This window comes from Pygocentrus nattereri, chromosome 14 (genome assembly GCF_015220715.1).
Source record: "Pygocentrus nattereri isolate fPygNat1 chromosome 14, fPygNat1.pri, whole genome shotgun sequence".
NCBI classification, from domain to species: Eukaryota; Metazoa; Chordata; class Actinopteri; order Characiformes; family Serrasalmidae; genus Pygocentrus; species Pygocentrus nattereri.
Genome location: NC_051224.1, coordinates 10,718,748 through 10,740,264, shown reverse-complemented (window position 1 = coordinate 10,740,264; position 21,517 = coordinate 10,718,748). Strand labels below are relative to the sequence as shown.

The 21,517-nt window shown below is 38.9% G+C and overlaps 1 protein-coding gene across 1 annotated transcript in view; it reads left to right on the top strand.

Moving 5' to 3' along the window:
* rapgefl1 (Rap guanine nucleotide exchange factor (GEF)-like 1) overlaps positions 1 to 19,594 on the top strand; it is a 39,514-nt gene extending 19,920 nt beyond the window's left edge. The window contains exons 5-15 of the mRNA XM_017685216.2: positions 131 to 243; positions 1,327 to 1,494; positions 2,793 to 2,890; positions 3,872 to 3,994; positions 4,312 to 4,490; positions 5,516 to 5,606; positions 6,141 to 6,191; positions 6,289 to 6,376; positions 11,339 to 11,403; positions 12,497 to 12,551; positions 17,486 to 19,594. Of these exons, the coding sequence (XP_017540705.1) occupies positions 131 to 243; positions 1,327 to 1,494; positions 2,793 to 2,890; positions 3,872 to 3,994; positions 4,312 to 4,490; positions 5,516 to 5,606; positions 6,141 to 6,191; positions 6,289 to 6,376; positions 11,339 to 11,403; positions 12,497 to 12,551; positions 17,486 to 17,610 (1,156 nt within the window). The 3' untranslated portion in view covers positions 17,611 to 19,594. The remainder of the gene's footprint in view (positions 1 to 130; positions 244 to 1,326; positions 1,495 to 2,792; positions 2,891 to 3,871; positions 3,995 to 4,311; positions 4,491 to 5,515; positions 5,607 to 6,140; positions 6,192 to 6,288; positions 6,377 to 11,338; positions 11,404 to 12,496; positions 12,552 to 17,485) is intronic.
* Positions 19,595 to 21,517: the final 1,923 nt, after the last annotated feature.

Here is a 21,517-nt window from a genome sequence, read left to right as displayed (position 1 = left end):
GCTGTTTGACCCTGGATATATTCCACTGTGTGCAGCAAATAGTTCGATCTTGTCAACAGTACCCTGCATTGTTGTGTCCCCATATATTGGGTACACTCACCTAACTGACCTGCTTTTTGTCTGTCTCCAGTGCGGAGGAGGACAAGGAGAGTCGGAAGAAACAGGTGCGTCCGCTCTTTCGCCACTTCAGACGCATTGACGCCTGCCTGCAGCCTCGAGAGGCCTTTCGTGGCTCAGATGAGAGTGAGTTAACACCCCAGTTGGCAGATTATATAGATATACTGATCACTGCTGAAATCTGTGATGAAATGTGCATTAAATTTCTAGCCTAGCTTTTTAAAAAAAATATCCATATTTGTAAAATTATCGTTTTTATTATTCCTAATGATTATTCCTTCTTTGTCATTTTGCAATACTTTTATATATTAAACAGAACTCTTTTTACAAAAGACATCTGTTAAATAATTTTTAGGTACTACCTACAGTTCATAAGAAGTAAGACAGTGTGAGTTTAAAAATATATCTAAATTATTAGTGCGTCACTGTTTGAAGTTAATAAAACCTTTGCATTTATTTAAAAAGTAACAGTAAAAGTAATTCACATTGCTAAGAAAATTATAACAATGATGAGGTCATATGGTCTTAAAGTCTGCCACGTTGTTATTGCACCATATTCACATGAATCAATCCTAAGTTATTGAACCAATGACTCAAACCATGTGGTTTTCCAGACTGTAATCAATAGTTAATCCAAAAGAGGAAATAGCTGGTGACTTCACTGCCCTTGCTGACCTGGTGTAGCGTATTTTTAGAGTAGACACATGTCCAGCAGAACAGACAGGTAGTCAATGTATTGATCAAAAATTTGTTTCTTTTGAACTCTTCTTAGTGACCGGAAAAAGAATCCACATAAAAGATGCTCAGTCTGTTCTCATTGTACTTTTTCGATAATGTAATGAAGACATTAACTATTAGAGGCCTAGAATTTTTACTGTTGTTTTACTACACATTTATTTAACTACTTAGATGTAACCACATTGTTGTGTAATGAGTTAAATTTAAATTATGTATCAACAGCTTTGAGTCTGTGCTTTTTCTGTTTGTTTCATTGTCGAAACACTGCAAAAAACGTAGCAAATTGAAATGTCAACGAAATATCTCTTTATTAACATAAAAATGGCATCGATTGAAAGTTGCAAGTTTAGAATCTACATTTTCGACAGAATTACTCCACTTGTTCCACTTAAAAATATATAAAGTTGCAGCAAACTTTTGCTATCATTGGTGATAACTGGGACTTCTAAGACTTAATGCATCTGTTTATAGTCTTTTGCAGGGTGTACACACCGGACCACTCGTATGTGACCATCCGTAGTCGCTTGTCGTGCCGTGTGGGAGAGATTTTGGCCCTGGTGCGGGAGAAGTTGCAGTACAGTGAAGATCAACCTACCCAGCCTGCTAACCTCATACTGGTGGCAGTCACTTCTTCTGGAGGTAACATGGCTCACATTGCCAGACAGACAGGCGTGTACAGATGCACGTACCGTACAACTATACTATAACTTCTAAAACTGCAAAAGCCAGTGTGTGAGCTCACTCTCATAACTATATAATTAACATATAGCTTAATGGTATTTACATGACTATTTACTGTACTTGTTGAATCATAAGGCTTTTGATTATGAAGTGAGCAATAAGCCTACAGTTCAAGGCTGGTTTATACAGTGAAATTTTCATTCATAATTCTATGCAACTTGACAGTTATGTGATACAATTAAAATCTATCAAAGCAACACATTTGATTTCTCCAGTAGTTAACTGTATCCTTCTTGCTATATAACGTCCACCATGTCATGAATTCTATAACCCCCATAAAACATACATTTTTCCAAGCTATCACTGTCTATATATGCATCTTTTATCTATTTGGGGTGTTATGTAGGTTTCTTTACTATGTATTAATCTGTTGTGCACATGTTAAGCCTTTTGAAAAATGAATGTAAAACACACATTAAGCGTTATACTGTTTTACTTGTCTTATCTTAGAAACACAAGAAGTTCTTTGAGGATCACATCCTGTTCCCTGTAATAATTTTAATTAATAATTTAACAACGTAGGTCAGGATAACAACAAGCTATATGAAAATAAATGGTGGCCTAGGCAGCTGCTTAAACAGCTGTTTGTTACCAGCCATTGACCAGTTGTGCACAGAAGCGCTATTTTAGAGAAAGTTTTTTTTTTTTTTTTTTTTTTTGCTATCATGGCTTAGGAAACTTACAAAATGAAATACTAACTTTGCAGAAAATTGATCAGGAGGATCTCCATTTATATTGTCCAGTAACCATATTCTGTTTTAGTTTCCATTACATTGATCAGGTGAATTCATTCTTTTAAATGGTATCATTTGAAATGATCATATGATTTGTTATCAGTGTTGTGGCTGTGTCTGTTTCATTAAAAATAATTTACGAAGTTCTGACACTTGCTACTTTTGTGGTAGAGTTTCAGGATGATTTGTATTATGTAGCTCAAGTACAATTGAGTTTCATATTAGTTAGCTAAAGTTGCATTAGGCATTAATTCATTGCAACTAGTTGTCCTGAGGTGATGTTCAGGAATCCCACAGTATTGTTGTATTGCAGATGTAGAAATACAGTTAATGACACAAGCATGCCCTTGCAGGCAGTGGAATGTAGATGGGATGTGTTGTAGGTACGCGTATCAGCATGGGTTGAATTTGCATATGCCACATTAACGATTGTGCCCTGCTGCAATCTGTGCTTTTGCGCAGAGAAGGCCGTGTTTCGTCCCAGTGATGAGGCTGTCTTCACCACCCTTGGCGTCAACACCCACCTGTTTGCCTGTGAGCCCTCGGAGCTGGAGAGCCTGGTGAGAAGTGCTGTGGGCATGGGACACTACAAGGGGGAAACAGTGCCGCCTCTGAAGAAATTCGCTTAAAAGAGTAGTTCAACCAAAATCGGGTATACCGTACGCTGCAGGCAACACTAATGTAAAATAATCCAGAAAATTTTATTTGGTTTCACTAAATGTCTGCAGCAGTAGTATACAAGTAACTGATTCTTAATTTGTTTTGCTCCCAGTGATTATCCTGCAGGGTTTTATTGCAGCTCTAATCATATCCACCTGATTGTCCCGTTTTAGATGCTTTTGAAGGCTTGATTAACTGAATCAGGTGTGTTAAATTAGGAGTTTGAAAAAATTAAAAATAGGTCAATCTAAAGAACGGTCATTCACAAAGAGTCTGAAGGTTTTTTCCCATAAAAAGGTTGTGTTAAGAGTCCATAACTGGAAACAGTGGAATGACTTACTTAAACATAAGGTTAAACTGGAAAAATTGAAAAATCACTTCTTGCAACAGTAGATGTCAAAATGAGATCACATGCTAATTTAGTTGAGTGAAGGCCACTCATGAGGTCTAAATAACTTCATGCAGTTTACTGTACACTATTTAGGACATCTTATTGGGGTTGTGGGTATTTTGGCTGAACTATTTCTTTAAAACCATACTGCACCAAAGTAAAGGACTGATAAGAGCGTGCCGCACGTCAGGCGTTTAGAAACTTTTCAGGACTTACAGGATTGAGGTACATACTGGTGCTAAAAGGTCTGATATCGTGTATTTGTTTGTCATTGCTATTGTTCAACTAAATGCTTGGAATGTCCTGTGATTTTCGGTCTTAACACATTCCTTTCCAATAATCATCAGTCAGGGAGGCATACAGTGAGTGATTGCTATGCTGTTAAGAATCAGATAACGCAGGTGAAACCATGAAGTTTGGCTTGGCCTGAAAAACTAGCGGCTTCTAGCAGAGCCCCAGGCTTCTCACCCCCTGTTTGTATGTCTATTAGATGCCCCTCCCCGAGGAGATTCACTGGTCACCGGGGGACAGCAAACTTCACGACATGAGTGCAGAGGAAGTGGCCAACCAGCTGGTGGTGTTTGACTGGGAGCTGTTCAGCTGTGTGCATGAGGTAAAAAAGTGTAGATATTCAGAAGTCACTGACTGTAGTCACTAGTAACAAACAATTTTTTATTATTATAATTATCATTTTGGCATTTTGGGCTATTCTCTCTCTCTCTCTCTCTCTCTCTCTCTCTCTCTCTCTCTCTCTCTCTCTCTTTCGCGCGCTGTCTCGCTGTCTCTATAATTGTTACATTTTTATTTGCTTGTTAATTTCCTTTCCTTTTGTTCTCTTATTAGCCATTATCTGTCTGCTAGTAATTGGTCACAGAAAAGCAGCTGACAATGTGAGCTTTATGTTTTTGGTTGTGTGTTTTTTTTACACAGGTGGAGTTTGTGTGTTACGTGTTCCATGGGGAGCAGGCTCGCTGGCGCCCCCTCAACCTGGAGCTGGTACTGCAGCGATGCAGTGAAGTGCAGCACTGGGTCGCCACGGAGATTCTGCAGTGTCAGTCGCTGCCAAAAAGGGTGCAGCTGTTGCGCAAGTTCATCAAGATAGCAGCTCTGTGAGTACCTGTGTGTGTGCAAGCACACGTGTTTCCATATTTGTGGGTGTGTTAAGTATATTTGGCTAGACTGTCTTACACATTGAATACATTTTTGTTGACTAATTCAGAGTAAATGGAGATGTACAATCATAAGTTTTAACCCTGTGACTCAAATTGAGTAATTCTGATTTTAGTGTGAACAATGTGGTCACTTGATCTTCAAATGCAAAGGTGTGTCTGTACAAGCAAAGATCAAAACTGTCTGGGGTGTTTATGGATATGAAAGCTGGACAGTAAAAAAGGTAGACAATAAAAATATTGATGACTTTAAACTTTGGTGAAAGCAAAGGCAGCAAACAGTTCCCGACTGAATCCACTCTCATCTCTCACTTAAAGCTCAAAAGAATCAAACGAAAATTTTATTTTGGACATATGTCCAATTTTGGACATATTATGAATCAATTAAATGGAATAGACAATAATTGCTCTAATTCTTGGGACAGTTGGAGGTAAAATAAGAAGAGAATGACCAGCAACAACATATATAAAACAATGAACAAGGCATTAAGAAGCTTTAAGCTACACTTTGTAAGTTTTGGGGGTTTGGAGACATTTCTGGTGAAAATGTGAATATGTAATTGCACACAACATACAGAAGCACATCTTTCAGCATGGGTTGTGTGTGAACCTCTTCTCTGAGAAAATAAATCTGATGATTATTAGTGTGTCAAATTAATCAAGTAGGACCTTCTTTTTGAGTCAGTGCATGTGTCATAAATACAAAAGTGCAATAAGTGATCCGAAAAACTGCAAAATTCATCCTGACACCTTTGACTTTTAAATTGTGATTTCAAGTTTTAGAACCACTGAAAAATGAAGTGTGAGGTTTGGCTCCACAGCTGCAGGCTGCAATACGTAGCTGCAGTCTTTTTATTTGAATAACAGTATTTTTCCCCTATTAACTGAGACACTGTTGTTACTATTATTATTATATGTTAGGTTTTTAGCCCATGTGTTAATGGACTGTGTTGGGTATGTTGTAGGTGTAAGCAGCAGCAGGACCTGCTGTCTTTCCTTGCTGTTGTTCTGGGGCTGGACAACCCTGCAGTTAGCCGCCTGCGCCTTACCTGGGAGGTCAGCTCTCTCTCTCTCTCTGTCTCTCTCTATTTTTCTTTCTGTTCTCTCTGTTCTCATTGCTTTCTGGTTTTATATCTCTCTTTCTGTCTCCCTCTTTCTCTCAGTGCTGTCTTTCTCTCTCAGTTCTCTCTGTAGATCTTGTGCGCTCACACACCAGCTGTCTCTCTTGCATTCTCACTCATTTTGTCTTTCCTTTTTTCTCACTCCCTTGCCTGAATAGACACACACATGCAGACACACGCCTACACACAGTCACACACACTGTTTTGCCTCCTTTCGTTTGGTAAGAGCTGAGTGTTATTCCTGGCAGCAGCCTATTAGCTGTTGTCATGGCAACGGAACTGACTAAGCAGCACCTTTCAGAAGGAAACACTTCCCAAGCCCACCTTTTTATTTCACTGCCAACTGACAAGTACTGCTTCAGGTCTCTACATACCGCTCACATTGCATACACTTTTTTTTGTTTTAACTGAGAAAGATGTCTTTTTTTTAATTAAAAGTGGACATTAAGTGTGACTTTTCATTTGGCAGGGCTTGCCAGGAAAATTCCGAAAGCAGTTCCAGCAGTTTGAGAGCATTGCGGTGAGTTTTATGTGTCATCATATATTACACTAAGTTTATGAACATTGGCTTAGAATGACCATATTTCTAACTTTGTATGTGCTTGTTTGTAACTCAGGACCCCTCCAGAAACCACAAGTCATACAGGGACCTGCTAGCTAGTCTGAGGGCCCCACTCATCCCGTTCACCCCACTGCTGCTCAAAGGTAAGCCCCCGAAAATACACTGCCTGTTGAATGTTTGTCGATATCATGCTTTTCAAAATGTTTTGTCACCTTTCATCACCTTTTACCACCTTATTGGCAATCAATTCTGCAATTTGACAGTAACTAGTTTAAATCTGTGACTGAAGAGGTTTCAGCATGTGTACATCCATGTTGGCCAAAGTGCAGCATATCAGTGTGCAGAACTGGAGATTTCTGTTTCTTCTGTCTCTACATAAAATATGCAGGAGGCTTCATTTATTGTTTGATGGACTATAGATTAAAAGAGTAGATTAGGTGGCAGAAATAGACATTTTTTGTATCAACCCTAAACGGTTAAACCACCTTTGGGCCAAAAGATTTTGTGCTCATAGCAAAAAAATCTGCTCTCAGAGGAGTTACAGCACGTGCATGTCCACGTTGACTGCAGTGAAACATACCTGTATGTAAAATTGGGAGTGTTCTGTGTGCTATAATGTTTTCTGTCAGTGTCTAAAAGATGCACAAAGCTTCTTATTGTTGGAGTCACTGAGATTTATTTTGTGAGTGTGTGAGCTCATTAAGAATGCAGTTTCAATCTGTAAGCACTTATCAGACATGTAACCAAACATTAATATGTGACTTATATGGCTCATTTTAAAGAAGAATTACCAGATTCATATTGGTTGATTTTCAAGGTTTCAATACAAATGTGTTATTTTTTAAGAAAATATATTTTGCAGACATTTAGAAATTTCATATAGAAATTTAAACATTACTCCAAATATCCCATTACTGTGATGAGCACTTACAAGTATGTATGCACATTATTGATTCATATATGTACATATGTTATATATCACACAGACACCTATGCAGTACATATTATATACTGTGCACAATACAGAAGCACATCAACTATGAGTGCAGTAGTCCAGAAGCTCTGCGGTCCTGCCTCAGTAATCCCAGTGCAGCTGCTGTCCAGATGTGTTCCCATAAAGCCCACTCCTGCTGCGTCCGTCCTGCTGCCGCCTGATTATTAAGCAGGCTAAGAGGCCCCACTAGGCTAATCAACACCCTTCTGTTCTCCGCTCACTGTGCAGGCAGGAGTCCGGACGCCCTCCCCTCTGGCCTAATACGCACTCTGCTCTTGCACGTTTCTCCTCACAGTGGCCACTACTGCTACAGCGCGCACACACAAACACACCACCCTTCTGTTTATAATGCACCCCATTTTTTTTAAATGCTACAAAAATATGAGTGCATTGATTCAATATTCCTACAAATCAGTTACATGTTAAATTCATTGTAATTACGTTATGACAGTCAAGCAAACCTTAAATAGCTACATTGCTTAAGAGACTCTTCTGAAGCTTTCATTAAAGGTTAATTACAATGACTGTTCAAATTGCTGCACAGTTTCATCACTGAGATGTAAACGAAGTCTTAGTGTTTGATATGAAATGGTGTAGTGTGGAGAAACTTTCTTTTCAGTGGTGGTGATAGAATCCAGGGCTCACAATGTCTACAATGCAAAGATGGCCATTTTATTTATGCTGTCCAAAATGATCAGAGTTTCTGTGAGGGAGCTTTTACAGACTTTAAACACTTCAGACATCTGTTTTGTATCACCACCACTGTGAACAGTTCTGACTTGTTATGTTTGTACAGTGGTGCATTTCAAATCAAAACGCTCTGGATTACTTTTTACATCTTAATGATTCAGTTATGCAAAATCATTAAAACTGTACTAATAATATCCAGAGTATGTTTAGAACAATGTTACAGTTTAGCTCAGTAATGTTCATTATATAGCCCTTCCAGAATACATACAAAGGTTTTGTTAACATAAAACAGTTATTTACTAATACATACTAATAATAGTAATACTTAGGGCATATTTTGCAACCAATACCTTCTGATTCATCAAACGTCTTGATTGATATGAATGGTAGGTTTTATCTAATGAAGATTCAAGTGGTTTCTTTTCCAAACAGTTGTTAAAAGCACGTTTGAACACCTGAAACATTTGAGTGCTAATGAGTGCTGACACCACACTAGTGCACAAAATGCACCTTTTGGTAAAGAAAATGCAAAACAAATGTCTGTTTAATTTGATAAATTATTGCAAACTAATTAATAAAACATGGTTATTTAATGAAAAGATTTTGAAAAACTAGAGTTACCAAACCATTGATTGCACAAACACTCACACGTACTCTAGTGTTTACTGTGCTCACACTGTGATTCGGTACACATGCACAACGTGCTTTTCTGCATGCATGGATGCCATTGACACACGCACACGCACACGCACACGCACACGCACACGCACACACACACACACACACACACACACACACACACACACACACACATATTTCCAGGTGCCTCTTCTTTTTGGTGCTTCAATTTTACTTCCACTCCTTCTCTCCTACTGTGCACGTCGTTCTCCATCTTCTACACTGACCCTTACACAGCCAAGCTGCCATCTTCCCATCAATCAAACCACTTTTTCCCTTTTTTGCCTCTTCTCTTTGTGATGTGACTTTGCTGCTTTTTTCCCTTTCCATCTCTCTTTTTCTGTTTCTCTCTGCCTCATTTCACCTCCCCTTCAGCTCCTTCTGACTCTTCTCCAGAACGCTGTCAGTACAGCTCTAGCATCAAACTCTAATCAGAGCTGATCAGCGCTGACAACAGCACAGTGTTTCGGTCAGGCTCTGACATTACACTGCTTGAAAATGCAGGCTGTGTACACTGTACTCTGCACTAACATTGTTGTTTGGTTATTGTTTTGGTGCTGTGTGTTCTCTTATCATATCAGTGTGACCTGCATGTAACCTTTTAAAGAAATAGTTCAGCAAAAAAAGAAAAATCCTCTTAGGCCAAATATATTTGATCAGTCAAGGTATGTTTAGTGTCCAAAGTTTGTTTCTTAGTTTTGCTCTCCAGCTGTGAGAGTAATATAGCTAACAAGTAGTGGAAGCCAATTAGCGTCATGCAGATTACATACAGACATCATCACGTACCACACACCACATTAAATTGTTTTTAAATTTTAAACTAATTTGCTTTAGTGGTTATCTGTGAAAATGGACAAGTCCTGTGTGAAATTCACGTTTGATGATTGATGATGAACACGGCAGCTGTTACTGTTTTTAACTATGCTACATCCTTTAGCTTTAGTATTAGTGTAAAGAGACAAACTATAGACACTATACATGTTTTTTTATGGGAAAAGTTGTATATATTTGATTTTTCAACCAATTGTTCCTTCAGTAGCTCTTTAAAGCTGACACATCAGCTAACTGTAAGTCGAGCTACACGTTGTTTCACTGTTCTGGCATGGTTACAGCTGCGTTAGTAATGAAGCAGAGAAAGCTGAAGGAGTGTGAGGGAGTGCAGATGGAGGAAAACTGTGTTAGTGGTCAGCAGCCTAGAGGAGTGCTCAGACATTAAATTGAAGCCCAATCAAGATCAATGACTTTGAGACCCAAACAGGCCCAACTGGTATTGCTAAATTTGAAACCCAAGCATGACCTGCTCAATCTACTCACACACTAACGTTAACAGAGGTAAAGTATCTCAGATAGGATTTTACAGTACTTTGCTTTGTTGCCAAAATTTTGAGCTGATAAACAGAAAATGCATGCTGGGGTAAAATACCACTTTATACACCTGTAATACAGTAATAATCTTAATTTTCAATATATAAATATATTGAAAATATATATTTATATATATATTATTGAAAATATATAATATTGAAAATATATTTTTGAAATTGCTGATTGTACCTGGCAGTGAACTGCATACTGCAACTGTTACCATTGGTCCTGCTGTCCTCTCACTGCTGCTGCTACTGCAAAAACCACTCTTTGAGTGAGCTTAACAGGCAGCTACAAACTTCATCCCCGCTTTAAGTCAGGGGCACTTTATTCTCCACAAACTCTAAACTTTATGACCTTGCTATAGAGAGGGTGAGAGAGAGGGAGAATGTAGGAGTATACGAAAATTAAATTTGAGTCGCTGACATATAAGCAAAGTCATTGAGACCAGTGGTCACATTGTTAACTTAATGGCATCTAGACACACATTTATACAGGGATCTACAGTCATTCTGATCATTTAGGATTCTTTAAGAAACTATTCAATGCAACATGAAATCTCGTATTTCATGTTTGATTCAGTCTGAGTTTTGGTACGACATAGAATGTAATGTGTATCCAAAATGAGCCTGTATTTTGTTAAATGTTATTATAATTACATATAAAAGGAGTTGAACTGCATCAGTGTATTTTAAAATACCTTTGTTAATATTAATCACAGTGTAATATAATTAAAAATGTTGCAAGTGCATGCTAAAGTGTTCTATCAGACAACATCAGTAGAAACATCAGTAGCATTTCAAGAAATTGGTTTTCTCTGGAGTGTCCTGTGCAGTCACCCTCAGATGATGCTGTTAAATTATTGGTGGCTGTTCCAGATATTTTGGTCTTTTGGGAACTTGCTGGTCTTGTTTTTATGACTCAGCATTGCATTTTTAATGCTTGTTTACCACCTCTGGCCTTGCAGGGTCATGAAGTTACCTATAACCTGAATGACCTTTCTGTCTGTGTGCAAAACCCCCAACCCTCCACTCCACGCTTCCTCTAATGTGAACCACCTGTATTCAGAGTCTTCCTGCTAATGGTATGCAGCATCTTGTTTCAGCGTGTTCTGTCTCACCTTCCTGTTTTCACTTCTGCAGTTGAAGAATGTAGTCATGCTGAAGAGACACCACAGCCTGCTGAGTCTCCCTGCAGCCATCAAACCTGCCCAGCCTCCTCTGTCTCCCTCCTCTCCCTCTCCCTCTCTCTCTCTTTTCATCTGGTGTGTGAGTGCCATGCTGACGCTCTGCAGGGGAGAAGCCGCACAGCTAAGCAAGTGCTGACATGTCATTACATAACCATTCCTTTAACCATAATCCCTCCGTTCTCTCTGCAGACCTGACCTTCCTTCATGAGAGCTGTAAGACCTTCCATGGGGAGCTGGTTAATTTTGAGAAGATGGTGAGTGTCAAGATCTGTTTGTGTACACGTGCACACACACACACACACACACACACACACACACACCCTGGAAAATTGATGCATTGAATTCACTTTATTGTATTGTATATGTCACATGAATAACACATTACATCAACAAAGTTTTGCCTTTTTCTTTATTTGGCAAAGCTTTGTTGGTGTTATTTTCTTCATGTTGAAATCGTACACATTTTTGTCAAGTAAATGTAATGCATAATTTGCACAAATACACACAATTTTGTTTATATACAGCATCAGCACATGGGGTCTCATATATGTCCCTTCTGTATTATATATGTTAGTGTCTCTCTATATATAGGGCTGCAATGACTGGCCAACAAAATGGATTACATTGATTATAAAAAATATTGTGGTGGGTGTTTTTTAGATACATCCTTTACTGGAAAAAAGCCCCATTTTGTTCACATGAAGCAGTTCTGGTGGATTTCTATACATGCTATTTAGACAGTGGCCATTTGGCTTCTGTCGTCTTGTTACATCATTAAAAAATTAATAATTTTTGGCTGAACGATGTCAGCATCTAAGTTAGATGAACTCACACTCAAAGGTCACACCGTGCAATCAATGCACACTATGTAAGTGGAGGTAGCATTTCACAGAAGTGCAACAGTGATGAACACACACATGAACGTAATTAGCTTAGTCAGTTATGCAGAAAAAAAACAGATTAGAGTAATTGTTAGTTACAGCCCTAATATGTATATACATTTTCGAAACCTACCACTCAACCTTAACGTTAGCCACTCAAAATGGTTTGAAAGAATTTTCAGTTTTAAAGAATGAAACATTTTGTAAAAGCATCTTATCTTGTCAGGACACAACTTGCTAGTCCTGCTAAAGTAGATTACTCTTGATCTTCTCTGAATTTCCTACAGAATCAAAAAGGAAAACAAACACTGTCACACATATACAAACATGCACACAACTTGCACACATATAACTTATCTGCATGCATTAATTTATACTTATATCATAATTGATGAAGCAGAAGGTCTTTAGTATTTTGTGAGAAGTCTTGAACATTTTGTTTTTTTTTTTCCTTTTCTTCTCACAGCATAAAGTGGCAGAAATGGTACGGAGCATCAGGCGGTACAGGAGTACTCAGCTAGGTAGGGTTTTATACACACACACACACACACACATGCACGCACACACAAAGACAGATTCAAACCTGTCATGAAGAATTACTGCAAAAAGTAGAAGACTCCACCCACCAAAATATGTACACACCTGCACGCACACACACACATCCACACATACTCACATAGCCACACATACACACACACACACACCTGTCTGAGTGTATTAATTTTGGAGGAGCTCTGCTCCACCCTGCCACATCCCATCTGTTTTGAACAGCACAGCCCTTAGGGCCAGAAAAACTGCAGGCAGTCCTTCAAAACACACATACACACACACATGAACACATTCATAGTTAATACATTAGCATGCACACACGGATGATTTGAATTCGGCTGTCACACATATCTGATCGTCATAATCGTCAGTTACTCCTAGCATTACCTATTTCTTATGACTATGGGTGTTCTGGAGTTAGATGCCTTTTTGCAGCTTTCTTTTGTAATGCTTAATTGTGGGATTTAGCAGCAGGAAGTTATTTCTAGATAAGCCTGAAGGAGCAATTTGCATCTGGAGCAGCTGCGTGGCTTTCAATACCTTTATTTCTGACTCTCGTATCATCGTTTGAAATCAAACCAATCAGACAAACAAACAATAGTAGAGGCGCCATGGCAACCATGACATCACCGCTGGCAGAAATGTCGAAACTAGTCATCAGCACCCACAGTGTCACACTGTCTGCTGAATCTGCCCACTGCACCATAATGACCCTTTGTAAGGTCACACCCATAGTAAATATTTCTTTTAAGAATATATCCATGGAAGTCCTCTCAAGGTTTAGAGGCTGTTATTAGCATCACCAAAACCTTTTAATCTTAAATCTCTCTTAAATCATCTGCTGTAACACAAGACAGACCAGCTGTAATTTCAGGTGTTTAGAATGAAAACTCTGTGATCCACTTCTTCAAACAGCACCTTTCTAATCCACATTTAATGTCCAAGATGATGATTGGTTTCATTCAAAGTGTAGTTGTTTTAAGTCTGAATACTGTAATCTGTTCTGGGTCATATGGTTTGTAAGTCAGGCTAACGCTGTGAGTCAGATGCTGAAGTCTGTTTTATGTGTTGCCACTTTAGGCAGATGGTGGGATGTGCTCCTTCCACTGTTTAATGAAACACATTAATAATATGTTTGGTAGAAGGGTGAATGGGTCTGCTGTGACAATAAACAAGTCAGCAAACAAATGAGAATCGCACAAATTATTGCCATTTGTCTTTGCAGTGGATCACATTCATTGCATTGCACTGGATGCGGGTTTGCAGTTGGATCATATTGCTCATTTCCCAACAACAAATTCAGTATAGTGTCAGTTAGAAAAGAAAGGATTGATGGGCTGTGCATTGGTATTTCTCTAACGTAGCCGGTTTTGAAAGCTGATAAGTGGCATAAAACATATGTGGCTTATTTCATCTGAGATTAAAAATTTGAACAAGAACCCAACAAATAGTCAGCCATCCTCAGCCTCGTCATATCTATTTCACTAGTTGAAAATATTAAACTACAGCATTACACATTTGGCTCCTATTTCATTGCAAACTCACTGTGTTTGAAAAAAAAAGAGAAGGTTTGTCTGTTTCTGTTTGACAAGGCTAACATTAACTTATTTTTGTGTTGTTGCTAATGTTTGTGATAGCAACTAATTAGCTCCGCTGGTAACCCACACCCTAGTTAATGTTAGTTACATTACAAACTGTGTCATTGTTCGCTTTGACATTATATCTGTACAACAGTGATGTGATGTTTTTGGCCACAAAAATCTAAAAAGTGTTCTAAAACCAGAATTCTCCAGAATTACTTACTGCGCGTATGTAGCATCCAGCCCTGCTCTCGATCAGTAGCAGGTGTCATATGATTGTGCTAAAAGACAATTGGCGATCAGTATCGGTCCCACAAACACTGATCAGTCTTTCTCCAGTGTCAGTGTTGTAACCCCTTAATCATTTAAAATATTAAGATATCAATTTAGGGTAATAAATTAAGAATAGTTTTACTTTCTCTCATTAAGCTTTTTGTTGTATTAGCAATGATCTTTTCAAAGACTGCATAGTTTAGTTTAGGTCTAAACTTCATTTCTTTCTGAGAACCTAGCTGATTCTATTGATTTGTCCTCATTACTGCCTTATACCTCTGACTGAGCACAGCGTTCTTTTGGCTTAATTATTGGAGTGCTCCCCCACTTCATCCACCTGAGTGGATTATACTTATTGCTTTTCATTAAGGGAGCTGCTGGTAATTTAGAAAGGCAGTCACTTCCAGTCTAGTGCTGAAATGAATACTGTTTGTTCTGCAGTTTCACAATATATTTTAAGTTCTGTGCCTTTTTGAAAAATTACAGCATGGTAAACAAATAATCTCTGTTCTTTTTCAAATAGGCCAGCGCTGCAGTGACATTGTGGGGTTATTGTAGGGTGCCTACTGAAGATTCAAATTGATGGATGAGCAGAGAGAGGCAGGGAACTGATATGAGACTTGTTCAAGCATAAAAATGAAAAAACAAACAAAGAAAATGGTGAATAAGGTTTTGCCATGCTTACTACTGAAGACAGACAGACGTCAGACACAACAAAACTAGTATTCACAAGGTGTTACAAGTCCTTTAAAAGCAGTAGCTTCAGCTTGGCTAACCATATGGATGACTACTACTACAAAGAATTGAAAAATGCTGTGTAGTGACTTATCTACCACTTAATTACCACAGTATCTTGGGTGCACCACAGAAATCAGCCAAGATCAATGAGGCAGTATTTACTCCTAGCCAGATTATATGTGTAGACGATTTATTTTTACTTTGGCTGATATGACTTATGATTTGATGTCATAAATAATGTGTACACGTTTGCTACATTTGAGTGTTATGTGTGCACATCCGTCCGTGTGATAAGGCTACCCACTTATTTATTATATGTATTTTATATCAGTGATAAGCGCATTAATTGGTAAAATGTAAACCCAGGTAACCTTTAATTGCATTATTGCCTATTGTTTAAAAACTACTTTGCCTAACCATGACTCAGCATCAACACTTGTCCATTTGTCGACTGTGATGAAGAACAAGAGATGTTTTTGCCTTACCTGTCATGTGTTCCACAATTTGGTTGAGAAGTACCTGCCAAAGACCTTGCAAAGAAGTAAGCTGAGAAGTAATTCCCAAATCACAGCATCTGCTCACAATGCTATAATTGTGTTTTTATGATAAACTTAATTTTCTATAGAGAACATTTTCTGTGGACAAGGGATTTTGGCCTTCAGACAAATCCCTGAAAAAGCTTAATGTTAAGCCTTGCTAACAAAAATTGGCTAATTTGGTGTTGAAGAAATTGCAATTCAGTCATACAACTCAGTGATCAGTGCAACACTAATAGTATTGTTTTGGTTCATGCTTTGTGGCATTGCACTTAATATTAGTATCAAAGTCAAAGGTCTAAGGCTCAGATTGGTTGTAGCCGTATACAGGTGTAATAACTATTACCCTTTTGGTTATGTACGATACGCATGGCTGAATGTAAGTTAGCATTCTGTGGCACTCATGGGAATTTTCACCTTGCCATACTAGCCCACTTCAAACAACATTTTCAGCACCCGCTGATAGCACGTTATTGATGCAAGGAAGTCAGAGAGCATCAATTAGACCGGTCAAAAGCCTGCAATTGTGGCCATTGACATTTCAGACAGCCTGGGCACTTCCAAGCTGTATCTCACCCTCAGTGAGCTTGAACTTTCAATTGTGACTCAGATGTGGGAGTTAATAGCTCTGTAATCACCTCTATAATGTGCACTTGCTGACCGCAAACAAAGAAAGGGAGATTTCGCTGTTGGGGAATACTGATTGAGCTTTTCAGACCAGTTTTAAAATGTATCTTCTAAATATATCTCATAAATTTTAGTCACATTTGAATAAAGTAAATCAGCAGCTTCTGAAGTAGCTGACTTCTGACCAAACCTCATGTGAGTGTATGTGAAGTCTGAACAGGGGCTGATGCAGAGATGGATTTGCAGAGGTATTTTTTAGGAGATGAGGGGAGGACAATGTGAAGCTATTCATAGCTCCCTTCATCATTCCTCTCAGCCACAGCCCATTCTCTCTCTCTCTCTGAGCATGTCTTAGAAACGGATGCTGAGCTCCTGCAGTCAGTTGGACCTGTGTGTGTTTGTGTGTGTGTGTGCGTGTTTGTGTGTGTGTTGAAACAGTCTAATGTCAACATCACCACCATGTGGTGAGACTGAGCATTCCTAGTCATTGCAGGTGCATCACTCAGAGGTGAAGTAGTGCCACCTGCTGGTGTGGTGCATAGCTCATTCACTGCTGTCCTTAACAAGACATTTTAAATAAAGAAAAAAAGAAAAACAGCAAAAAAAAAAAAATTGAGATAGGAACACTTGTACAAGGGCAAACGTGTAAAAGGTCACATTTTATTTGGATGGTCCCCAGATGATATTATTTACCAACATTTGAATTAGGGTTAGGTTTAAAAATAGGTGTAAGTTTTGCCCTGAGGTTAGGTCTAGGGACAGATTTAATGGAATCGTTCACATGCAACTTTAAGTTCAGTTGCATTTAATAGATATTGGGTTAAATGTCAATACACTGAGCAGCCACAAAGCATCTACAGTGGCCCATCCAAACAAAGTGTTACCATTATTATTATTATCAGTGTTGTTGTTCTTATAAACAATTCTAATGTTGTGGTCTTTTTAATATACTATCTTAACAAGTTTCAGGTAATTGGTAGGATTTCAGGAATAACAGGTTGGATGGTAGGAATTCTACAAAAAAAGGAAATTTCATTTGAAAAAATGATGTGATGCCAAATATTTGAATAGTAGTTGTACATTTATGGTTATAGTTCTTCTAATTAATGAATCTTCTGTCTCTCTCTGTCTGTCTCTCTCTCTCTCTCGCAGTTATGGAAGCAGAGCCCTCCCCTTCTCACCTCCAGACGAAGGCATATGTGCGGCAGTTGCAGGTCATTGACAATCAAAACCTGCTTTTCGAAATGTCCTGCAAGCTGGAGCCCAAAGACATGTAACGGGGCCAATCATCTCCCATCCTCACCTTTGAAGCCCCTCCCTCTTCTACATAAACCCCGCCCCTGACCTGCACTTTGACCAATCTGGAAGCTCCGTTCGCTCTGTCTCTGCTGCTCCATCACAGCTGGACTGCTGGATTGGCCCTTAACTCAGTGACGATGGAGGAACAGCAGGAATACTTGCTGCTATTAGTCTGGACACCTTCAGGACGCTGTGAAACATTCAGACAGAGCTGAATGTTATAGAGCACCTTTGTTCATTTCTTACATTACAATCCACTCTATTAATAATATATCTATCTGCATCGATCCACAGTGTTGTGCATCAGTGTGAACAAGAGTTTCCTGGACGTTGATGGGCTACATCTGCCCCACGTTTACCTTCTCTCTTTTGCATCTTTTGCTTTCTATTCTATCTGCAAGCTCTGTTTAGTTTGCACTGCCCAACTGAACCAAGCGCGATCATAGCGGATCAGGTGATCAGAGCGAATCCCATCACTCCTGCTTTTCCTCCAGAAGCTTCAGAAACATTGACTGTGTCTCGACTTCACCTATTTTACCTCACACTAAAGACCCACTACAACATAAGACAATCTGACCTCTTGAACTTTACCCAATCCCCTTATTTCCTTCCCTCCAACTCAGCCAACAGAGGCACTTACTGTACCACCCCCTCCTTAGCTCTGTGTTTAAACAGACACTCTCAGCCATGATTTAATTTAAAATTATAAATGAAAGTCTCTAATCCAAGACCGGCTCCTTCATGCAGCAATTTTTGTCAGTCCCTCAGCCCTAGACTACTTTTTTCATTTGTGCACTAAGAGTTAATGCACACTTTATCAAGTGCTGAACTCGTCAAGTAAACCCCCTAAGGTAAGGCAGGCTAAGCGTTCATCCTAGCTGTATATGAGAAGTGTTTGTTTTTGTTGTTTGCTTTTTTAACCTGTTACAAATCAAAAACTCTTACAAATTACAGTCAAATGCCTTAGCCTTTAATTAAGATTGTAATTGATACAGTAATTAAATAATAATTGATTAATTTAACTGTTTGTTTACAACCTACTCTGTTTGAACTAGTAGTTGAACAACCTCCTGTATATTAATAAGTTACATGCCTGTGGATCTGCTTTCAATTACATGATTAATTAATTGACTCATTGGTTAATTTGTATTTATATAACACTTCTTTTGAACTAGTACTTGGAACAACTTGTGTATGTTAACTTGTTAATCTACTCCAAATCACATTTAACCCCAAATCCTTTGCTAAACCGTCATAAGCTATAAAACAACTGATCTCAGATGGCCACAGGGACAAATTGACTGTTGCTGCCCGTTCCGTGTGAGGTAGCTTGTCTTGGATGCGACTCTCTCAGGATTTCCTCCTGGGTCAGAGCCCTTTGCTGAGGCTGGTCTGCGAAGCCTCAATGTACATACGCCATGTAAATAGCTAAATAAATATGAAGACTCTATTTTATGTATGAGCTACGAGATGGACACTCAAGAAGAATATTTGTTTTGTAAATCTGAGGAAAAAAATGTATGTGTACATTTTAAAAACTAAGATTGAGACGGAGTCTAATGTCCGCAATGAAAAAAAAATTGTACAGCATATCTTCTTGGTTTTGTTGCATTGCAGTTTTGATTTTGTTCCTATCCATAGTGGATGACTTGTATATATCTTCTGGTTTTGTTGCATTTCTTTGGTTGTTTTGTTTTGTTGTTTTCTATCTGCGATTGATTAATTGTACAGCATGTATTTGGTTTAGTTGGAATTTGTTTTTAGTTTTTTTAAAAGCGGGTAAATTACGATCTCTGGGTGTTGTTTTTGGTTTTTGTACAGAAGTCCGTGTTTACAGTGCGCTCCTCTGAAACTCAGACATGTCCAGTGAGGCGGGGAAGTAGGCGGGGTAGAGGGAGGCGCTGCTCCGCCCCTTCTCCATCTGAAACAAAAACGCATCTAAAATAAAGCCTCTTCTGATGAGCTCATGAGTCAAAGTGTGTGTTTGTTGGAGAGAAAGAGTTTTTAAAAGAATGTCACTTTTAAAAGTTCTGGTCCTAAATCTGATTGGCTGAGCCACGTTCAAAGCCGTTGTAAAATCCACAATATAGACCACTGAAGTCCTGCGTCATTCTGTAGTCCTCGTAAAGCCCACATTAGGAACTCCGGGTCTAAGCTCCATTTCTCTATGGCCAGAATGAATAGGGCTTTCGAAAAATTGCCTCTATCACAGCTTGTGTTTAATAAAATTGTTAAGAACCCGTTACGTTTTGTCCTGTGTACATTTTTCTCTCGAATAACATTGGATCCTCTGAATTACAAGGTCGCTAAAGAGTTGAAATATGAATATTGCTACATGTGAGCTAAAGCTACTGCGCACTGAATTCACGTCATTAGACTGTCAGCCTCCTTAATAAGGCTTTGTCAGTGTACATTTCCATGTACAGGCTGAGGGCAGATGAACAAAATCAACAGGTTTCCCTGCAGTTCTCTGTTCTTCATCTGATGCTAGAATAGGCTGGCCAGCTAGCTAACAGGCTAAAAGAACAACTCCATCATCACAGGCTTGAACTAAAGCACTTACTGTACGATTACCATAAAATTACCATAAAAGTCTAAAAATATCACTTGAATGGATCACACGCTTTGCGTTCATGTTTTAGTCAGTAGTAGCATCAAACTTATAGCCATGTAGCGCGTCATTTATCCAGTACAGATGTGTCTGAGTCCCAAATGACTATTTCTTAGCTATATTTTGCTCCCTTGGAGTGCCGGATCCAGTATTTAAATTCCTACGTAGTGCAATATGCAGGGAGCAGGGAGCCGTTTGAGATTCAGCCCCTGCATGAGAAAAGGGGCACTGCTGGATTGGGATTTACTATGACTCGGAGGTAATTTGGTGACTAACACGTACTCATAAAGCGACAGTTTCTTGCACTAAGCAGTGCTGTGTTATCATATGTTCATTGTTTTGGACAAAAAAAGTAAAAAAGAAAAATGCAGATTCTCCCAGAGAACTTGTAGAGAGGAGAATTACCACTCTGTGATGTCTTCCGGTTTCCTCAACTGCTAAAGGACGCCCCCGAGTGAGTCCACTCGGGCATTTGAGCAAAATCTTAGTCTACAAATGCTTAAACATTTTTAATGTAAAATAATACAATAATTTCCTGAACAGCGAGTTATAGGAGTTTAAAACACCGCCTCATGCAGGTCCATGACGTCAGTGAGCGCGAACAGCCAATGAGCTGCTCCGCTCACCAATTAATCATCACGCTCTAGCAGTAATGACCGCCTTCTGCTGCCCAAAAGCCGTTTGCTGTAGAAAAAAGGAAGTATACAGGTGAGTGTTCTGTGTTTTTTTTAGTGAAATACTTCCTTCTACTTTCTAAAATTAAAGGAAAGTTCTGGGCGAGTGATAAGAAACATAACTTTTCGTTTTTAGCCGTTGAGCTCCGTTTACTCCCATTCATTAAGGATTCACTCGCGGGCGCCCTCTGCTGTTTAAGAGTCCTGTTTTTGATATAACGGGAGGAATAGGGGAGTGGCCAGGCTCCTCATTAACCGGCTCTGCTTCTCCTCATTCCATACATGGTTGCGTAGCAACGATACCACGCACTCTAAAGGAACATTTCTTGGCGGAATACTTGTTTATGTCAATAACTAAATAATTTTAATAAATAAACCCTGTATTTTATATTTTATGTTGGCCTCCGTTTTATAAAAGCAATCTACTTGAGCCACGACCTCTTGTGGCTTATTGCTTTATTAACAACCACTACTGTGCTCTTTAAACTATATTACTGTATTCACAGTCATACCAGTAATTTCATATTTAAAAATCCTTAGGCAAGATGACCTTTGGCAAGCCTTCTAGTTCTAGTCATTAGGGCTCTTGCTTAGAAATCC